The 8896-nt window shown below is 34.4% G+C and overlaps 1 protein-coding gene across 1 annotated transcript; it reads right to left on the reverse strand.

The window, feature by feature from the left end:
• Positions 1-2039: 2039 nt before the first annotated feature.
• Positions 2040-3759, reverse strand: LOC116351345 (dual specificity protein kinase splA-like). Its single transcript, XM_031783438.1, has 4 exons — positions 3250-3759; positions 2944-3126; positions 2569-2886; positions 2040-2473 (listed from the first exon to the last, which is right to left on the reverse strand). Exons 1-4 carry the CDS (start codon positions 3461-3463, stop codon positions 2190-2192), a joined length of 999 nt encoding a protein of 332 aa, XP_031639298.1. The 5' UTR covers positions 3464-3759; the 3' UTR covers positions 2040-2189.
• Positions 3760-8896: the final 5137 nt, after the last annotated feature.

Consider the following 8896-nt stretch of genomic DNA (forward strand, 5'->3'; position numbering starts at 1 on the left):
AAAATGCATGCCATGAATAAAATTCCAACATTGGCAGAAGTGTATTGAACACATGCCACTGCCAAGTAACCACGCATTGAGTTCTTCCAGTTCCATGGGTATCTAAATTCAAGGTGAACATTTTCAAATACTGATCGTAAATGGATTCGGAATACATACGTTGCGGTGAAAACCAGTTGAAATGAATCATTCGAAAGGCCCGACGTAAAATACGCAATGAACGATCCCAACACTTTTGGTACTATGAAGCATTGAACATATATGAAAAAAATGTTCCAATATATTTTCACAAATTTCTGAGATTTTTCATTTTCAATCGAATAAAGTGTACGAATCTCCGGATCCTTGCTTCCTGCACACAAATGTCAATGTCGATAATTTTTTAAAAAATGAATTATTTCAACTAAACTCACTCAATTCAATAGTTTTCTCCAACTCAAGCAGTAAGCTTAAAAGGTCGGATCGTTTCCAGATTAAAATTGGATAAAACAGCACTTTCAGCAATGTTACGGTCACCATAAACGTAACTTCAATAAATTCAACAAAATTGTTTGCTTTGAACAAGAGAAAGTAGAGCGGAGCCGTAAAATAGGCGAGCAACACTGAAAAAACGAAACTAACGTGCTCCCAATTGAGTAACGTCTGTAAATTGCGTAATTTAGACGGTAAATACACTTTTGGAATTGGAATAATAGCCATAATGGCTAGTTGCCGTTTCACAACTGCAAATGGTAACATTTCTTTGATTTCAGTGGTTAAAATATTCTTGAATTGAAAATGATTTTGAAATGAGAAGAGAGATAATCACGGTCTTTCGGTATTAACGACAAATCACGAATTGAAACGGTTCAACTTTGTGATATATAAACAAAATCTACGTCATTTCAGAAGATTATTTTATTAGTAATTTTTTGACCTTTTATTATTAATTGGCAGATGGTCATATTTTCATCATAAATTGGTAATAAGTGGAATAAAGCGTATATTTGGACTTTTTGTTGGACTCGTTTTTCTGAATTTTCCAGACGGAAATACAATATTCAATCATTTAAATCAGTGGGGTTTAAATCTATCAAATATGATATTAATCATATATCATTTCCATAAGTCAAATACATCCATTAATTTTTTGAACTATTAATAGTTACTTCCGTAGTTTAGGCTTCTCGTTATCAGACCTTTTGATGAAAGACCTTTTGATGAAAGATACCAGTAAATGCACGATGTTGACATTTATGGGTATGTAGCATTTCTACCATTTCTCTGGATGGGGAATAATTGTACATGCTGCCAGCTGAAAACCTGGATCGGCTTTTGACGAGTTTTCAGTTGTCACATAATTTCTTTTTTTTACGTTGAATATTCATTACTTTTCCATTTATTTCGACATGTTTTGCGCTTTTCCCATTTTTGTGTTACATAGTGACTTTTCTTTGTGAGGTTTTTAATAAAGAGAGATTTTCCAAAATTGAAATGTACAAAATAAGGTAGAAAATTCGATTTTTCTGCTTCAATTCAACACAGAATCCTGTTATTTAGAAGTTTCATATGATTTTTGGCTAAAAGTACTGCATCAGTGATTGCAAGTTGTATGGAGAGCGTGCTTCTCCTGTGAACACCGAACAAAGAAGATCAAAAGAATTACTGTGTGCATCGTAGTCGGTGACGTAACCCATTCTGCAGGTATTGTGCTGTGTATGTGTGTATGAGTATGTCTCCACTATTCATGTTGACATTTCGTTGAATGCTTGCCCGAAATTATGTACAATGCCAAATCACAACCACAATTATATATTGAATTCAAAAGACATATTCACAATTTATTTACTTGAATTCAAGAAAAAGTGTTGAATTTTTTTTCATGGTCCGTTGCCAACGAACCAAATTTTTTTATAATAAGTCTTCGAACTAAATACTTCGATTAAGATGACTGAACCTTCAAATTTCGAAAAGAAACTAAGAATGAAGAAAAAGATTCCTTTGTTCTCCAGAGTTTTGTTTACTTTGATCAAAATTTGATTACGCAAAATGGACTGGTATTCAGGTTACATTATTGTGTGAGTTAGATTTATGTAAAATATTTTCAATAAGATCAATAACAATGAGATCCATTCAATTTGATGTGATGCATTTTGTATGCTACGATTGAAAAACTACTAAAAAAAGCAATGAAACTGTATCCAAGTCGTTTAAAAGCCCAAATTATTGACTTCTACATAGTTTGTTTCGACCAAATTCGAAGCCATCGACACAATGCCATTGGCGTCTTGATGCACAATATTCATGCTGTTCACCTCGATTTGGTTTTGTGTATATTGCACTGATATTGGCGGCGTTTGGTTGGATATAAAGGAACGGTAAGGTTGATTGCCAGCTGAAGCGTTGCCTTTCATTTTCTTCAATCGCAATAAACCAGGGATGTTGCGTTTCATTGAATTTTGCATACGTACGAATTGAGTATTTTGTACCATGGCTGAAAAAATGATTTAAAATGGTTAGAATCTCTGTTGAAGCCTTAGATTCATGCCTTGGAATTGGACGATTTAGAAAATTCACATTTAGTTTTACCTTTTCCTTTTGCTGCTTTTGGTGTGCTTGAAATCAAACGAACGGGCGGTGACGAAATCGATGGCGTCACTAATGTCGTGTCTTGACGTTCAATGTATCTGAATGGTATGAAATTGTGAGAATGATGATTGTAGAATTGAGAACGATTTGGACACGGCGATGGTCCGACTTGATCCCAATTGCATTGAGCGTTGTTCACGTGAACCATGTTCATATCACGAATGATCGGCGTTGAATGGAGCGTTGGTGGCATTGGCGGTGGCCGCACTTGTGTGGCGTATCTTGGATTTATCACTACTGGTGGTACACGCATCCGAACTGAATGAACAAGTTATGATGAAAAAAAGTTCAACGCTTAAAAATGCCATTCCTTACCGTTGTTTGATGGTGCAGTTGGCTGTTGTGTTTTCGCCGGCTGAATCAAAACATCAGGTACCTTTAGGAAAACCAATGCTTTTATCATGTATGGCTTGACCTCGCCACTAATCACAATCTGTCCATTGTAAAACAAATCGATTACTTGCTTCAGCACGTGGCTTGAAATATCGGACAATAGAACTATTGAAATGGGATAAGAACAAAAGCATTATTCAACACGACGAAATTACGATTTTTTTACCAAAAGATTTTTTAATTTTTTTTTTCTGTAAAGAGTTAAAAATCAATAAAAAATGTACACACTGTATTCTTTGCCCTCGGAATTGAGTTCGCGAATGTAATCCTTGAGATAAATTGAATACATGCTTACAACACATTTGTGAGCGCGAATGGTTTTTTGATCGGATGAAATCAAATCGATGTCAAATTTCGGTCCATTCATGTAAATTTCGACCAAATACTTATTGCTGATGTCACAAGCATTGCGATTTTTGAAACCCACCACAAAACGATTCATGTTCTGTGGTTGTGTAGAGAACCTGATACAGCTACTTAAAACTAATATTCAATTGAAACCAGTATTTCACAATGTTACGATATTTGACAAATCTTTCCCCGACTATTGCGGCTCTTACTCTTCTCGCAATGAACACAGCTTAAATGACTCTGCGATTTATTGTGTCAGGATGTTTCTTCGATGAGTTGATTCGCCTTACAGATGTGTCAATATTGCATACACGCAAACGGAAGTCGTGAAAATGCTGACATTGACTGAGATATGGTTTATGTGTGAATATGCTCTTCTCTTGTATACGTGACATGTGAATGTATTGGAATGAAGCGAAAACATTGTGTGTACTTTGAACTGTCAATTTAGACTGTGATGTTCCAATAAACGAAAGCAATGTTTGATGTCGAAAACTCGTGCCTTGCAAAAATCACATCGCAACAAAGAAGACTTTGTTTTGACGTTTTCTAAACAATACACGACATTTTTGTGTGTGAAAATTTGGAGAAATTAACTGCATTGAAAAGAACAAGTCAAAAAGTTTAAAAATGTATCATATGTTTACACAGTAGCTAATGAAGGTGAATTTGCTGAATTCACAAAAACTAGCTTTTCGTAGTAGCCGAGATAAAAATTCAATTTAAATTCTCATTTTCTTTACGCTTTTAAGATGCGTACTAATATTTGGACTTGATTTGGTAAACCATTGGTATTTTCCCCAATATTATCTTATTTCATAATTTACAAAATAAAACACTGACTATTCTTTATTTATAAAAAGTTTAATATTATGCAAGTATCGAAAAATAAAGGTAATTGGACAATCAGACAATTGGCGCCGAAGAAGTACGTTAATTCTTAAAACTTTTTAAGTACCGGGCGTGAAAACAAGAGAGAGCGACACTTACAAAAAAAGGTCCTGCATCTCTGCAATGCTTATATTAAAATTGTTAATGTAAGGATTCATTTGACGAAATGTAAAAAGAGAAAAAAAGTTTAAAAACAATTGTAAATTTTTTGAATGTGTCTTTATCTAAATGTCGTAAAATGGAATAAAATTGAATGAGAAATAATTTAAAAAAAATGTATTAAAGTGTGGCGGTGTATTTTATTTTCGTGTGTTGATGTTTATTGACCGTCATTCCAAATAGCACGTTCCAACATTATTTTTCCATCATCAATGGATGCATTCCAATCACCGTGCAAATATTTTCTTAGCTCGTCGATTGTATCACGCTCGTGAAGCACGAAACCGATCTTTTGCAGTGATTTTAACAATTTACAATCAATCAACAAATCAATAATGTTACCGATTGTATATACGTCACCCATAAAACAAATTTCCTTTAACTGCGGTAATTCTTTAGCAAATTTCCATCTTAGCAAGCCGTATTTCATATCCAAAGTTAGGCATGTTATCGTTGAATGTTTCCTTGAAAATTCAGCGATACCATATCCTGTCCATTCTGATTTGATTGTGAGTTTATTCAGTAAATCGAACGACAGCGGAATATTTTGATCAGTATCTTCGAAGATCAATTTCAATTCCTTCACATTCTTAAAGTGAATAGATTCGCTACCAAAGTCTCGTTCGCACTCACAGTATTGAATTTCCAAATATTCAAGCAAATGACCATAATCAGCGATGCTTTGCATGAATTTCGCATCCATCGTATGCATACCAATTGCTAAACTTCGTAGCTGTGGATTTAGGCGCACGGTTTCGACAATGCACTCTTTATCAAATGTGTCATCAGTGACTGACAAGTTTTCCAAATGTGGAAATGTCATTTCGATGCATTTTCGGTCGATCACAATTACATCGCTGGCAAACTTTAAGTTTCGAACCCTTCCGAACCATCTATTGAAGTCCGTGAGTCGGCAGTTGAGCTTACTGTTGTTGAACTCAAGCGTTTCGATTCGCGAAAATGGAATTTCCAGGTCTTGCATTGTTTTTTCTGTAGCATGATGAATTTTAATTTCAGTCAAAGAATCCGTGCAATACTTATTCAAATGATTTCCCAAATCATCGTCGCTTTTCTGTTCAAAATTCAAAATCACTTTCCTGATGAACTGACCGAAATAATGTAGAAATGGCAAACATTTTGATGAATCATCAATCACAATGCTATCGGTTTTTTGCGACAAATTATGAGGCGGCATGAAGTGAATACAATTAGTTTGATAATTGTTCGAAAAGGCCGCGGTGATTAGGTGGTTCCGTTGGAGATTTGAGTCGGCAGCTTTTAAAAAATCAACGAAATCCAAACTCATGAATTTGTTAATAGCAAATGTATGGTCGAATTCAGCTGGTAATTCAGAAGTAGATTGTTCATTCGTCTCCATTGATTCAACAGAATTTGTGTCTGTGCAATTTGAAGCGCTATCATCTTCGGGAATATCAAGAGCATCGGATAATTCAGTTTCGTTTGTTTCTTTAACAACTTCAGCGTCATCTTCATTTTGGCCATCTTGACGCTGTCGTGAGATACTTTTACTCGATTCGCTCGATTCTATATCATTTTCGGAGTGATCATCATTTGAGCTGTTTGGCCAATCTTCGGAATATTCCTCAATTTCCCCTTCATCATCGGAGAGATCAAGGTCATCGGATGCTTCGTATTCGCTTGTCGCGCGAGGCATAGCCTTTCGTTTAAATTCAGCATACTTTCCGTCGATGGATATTTGCCATTCGTTACCATATTTTTCCAATAAATCATTGAACGTTATATCGCTTCCTATTCCCAATCGTAATACTTTCAATGAGTTACAATCAGTGAAGAAATCTTCAATGTCGTCAATAAAGTTAAACTTACAACTGATGTTGATTTCCTCTAGGCTTGAACATGTCACTATAAATAGTCTCAGAGTTACGTTTAAATCATAATTAACAAAATGTGGTATATATGGCAACAACAAATCACAATGCAAAGTAACACTCTTCAATGTTTTATGATTTAATATGAACGAATCTAGTTCATCGACAAGAGTTTCTTCGTAATTTTCGTTATTTGCCATCACAATGAACTTAAACTTATCAAGTCGATCGAAAGTGAATGGAATTTGCTGTATTCGACAACAATGGGAATAATCTAGATTTTCAAACGAACTGAGTGTAAATTCTTTGACATTTTTCAAGTGTATTTTTTTTTTCAGGGGTAATTGCCATATCGAAAACCGTATGTTATCACATGCATAATCAGGACCACAATCCCAAACAATCGCAAGAGTTTCCAAATGTTGAAGATGTTTGCTCACAGATTGTAGAAATTTATGATCCAAGAAATCGCTACAAAGCTCCAAATGTCGCAAATGTGAATTAAAACTCAACAATTTGGCAATGTTCAATTCTTCAAAGAAGTGTTGCTTTTGTACTTCCATTGCCGTAATTTCCAATGTGTTCAAATGTGGAAAATTAACTTCGATACATTTGCAATCGATCACCGTTACTTCTTCACCAAACGTTAAACTTTGCATCTTTGGAAACCATCGATTAAAGTCCGTTAATCGGCTCCCCAATTCACAATTGGAGAATTTAACTGCTTTCACTTTTCCGAATGGTTGCTTCAGATCGTTCATGATAGAACGATTAAACGAACAAACGTCAATTTCCAACAAAGTGTCACCGCAATACTCGTTCACAGTAGCAAACAAATTGGCCGCTTCGCTTTGACTTAAATCGTTGTAGTTGATGCGAAGTTTGGAGATTACGTCTCCAAAAAAATGCAAGACCTTCAAAAAAATCGATAAATCAGAGACACAAATGTCACTCTCGGTAATATCGATTGCGTGTTGCAAATTTCGATCGAAAGAGAATAAATTTGATGCGTATTTCTGAGCAAATGTCAGTCGAATGGCTGTTTTCTCTTCATTGTTTGATTTTGCCATCTCATACAGCTCCCATATTCCTAACATTTCCATATTTTCAGTGTTTTCATTCGCAGTGTCACAGGCTTGTTCAATGGTAGTTGGCTCAGTTTGACGCTGTCGTTTCGGACGGTGTTCATCGTTTTCACCTTCTCGTTGGCGTTTTTGACTTGATCCTACGTTTGTGTCCGCCATACTGCTTATGATATATAACAACAAAATAGTTTTTTAGAGCTTCATATTTCGAAACACATTTTTCATCACTTTTGTAAAAAAAAAATTGAAGTTTTTTTACATTTTTTGAAGAAATTGATTTATGCCATTGAAAAGAAGTCATTTATTCTGACTTCATGAACGATTTTTTTTTCTACAATTGTGTTGTTTTTCACAGAAAATGTGTGTGTGTTCTAGAGCGTTCTAAATATTTCTTACCTTGTACGAGTTTAATGTATTGGTTGGTCTATTTATTGAAAAAATAGAAATTGGCAGTGCTATAACTATTTATTTTGTAAAGAATGATCCAATCACTGTTTGATAATTAATTTATTATAAAATTTATGAGATATTTTCTTTAATTTGTTAACAAATGTGGATGGCGATAAGCTTGCCGTTAAGATGACGTAATGTTTCTAGAAAATGTTCTGTAGAGTGGGAAATAACACATACACGCGTCATATTTTCGAAATGTCACTCACGTGAAGGAACGAAGTTGATTTCGTATTCGTAATTTCGAAGTAGCTTTCATTCTGCTCTGCCTGACTTTTCAGAAGCGTTTCACTAAAAGAGATATGCAATAAATGCTTTGCACGCACGAATCCAGTGGTTTTTTTATTAAAATTTTATTTCGCATTTAAAATTACAATTTTTACTTTTCCGCACACCTAGCGTAGGAAAGGTATTATGATAAAAATTTATGAATTTTTATTGTTGAAAAAATTATTATAAAGAGTTCTTTCTTACTACTTTTTTGAAATGTTATAATTATAAAACTTAATGTAGTTTTAACATTTATATTTATTTTGATAGTAATAATTCATTTATTTTTTTTCCCAATAAAGTTTTATTGTTCTGATCTGTCATCATTGTAAAGTGGCCACCTTTTACAGGAATAATGCGCACATGTGAAAGACAGTTACTGTCCCAATCAATTTTTGGAAGATTTTTTAAATCACTAACACTGTTTTGTGTTCTAATATTTTTATCAAAGTACACATTACGACCATGTGACTGATCAAACTCGGTTGCCTTAAACAAATTTACGGTAATTGGCAGTGAATTGATCTTATACACTGCGCACATATTATGATAATGAGACCGTTGTTTCGATATCAATGCTTCCCATTCGATATCTGCACTGTCCAGATCAACATTTTTTGCTTTAACTTCTTCAATTGCTTCATTTAGACGCAATTTACTTACACGTTCCCACCATACTATATCATTTAACGTTTTGAAGAAGGCAGATTTCAATGTAATAGAATACAAAAACCAATTAGTATCATTGAATTTACTCGTTTCTATGAGTGGTGACGTGTCGATTAAACCCAAAAATGAAACTGGGTAGCCACTGTTTAT

Source organism: Contarinia nasturtii, unplaced genomic scaffold (assembly GCF_009176525.2).
Source record: "Contarinia nasturtii isolate CC-2019 unplaced genomic scaffold, AAFC_CNas_1.1 Cnas_scaffold_5253, whole genome shotgun sequence".
NCBI lineage: Eukaryota > Metazoa > Arthropoda > Insecta > Diptera > Cecidomyiidae > Contarinia > Contarinia nasturtii.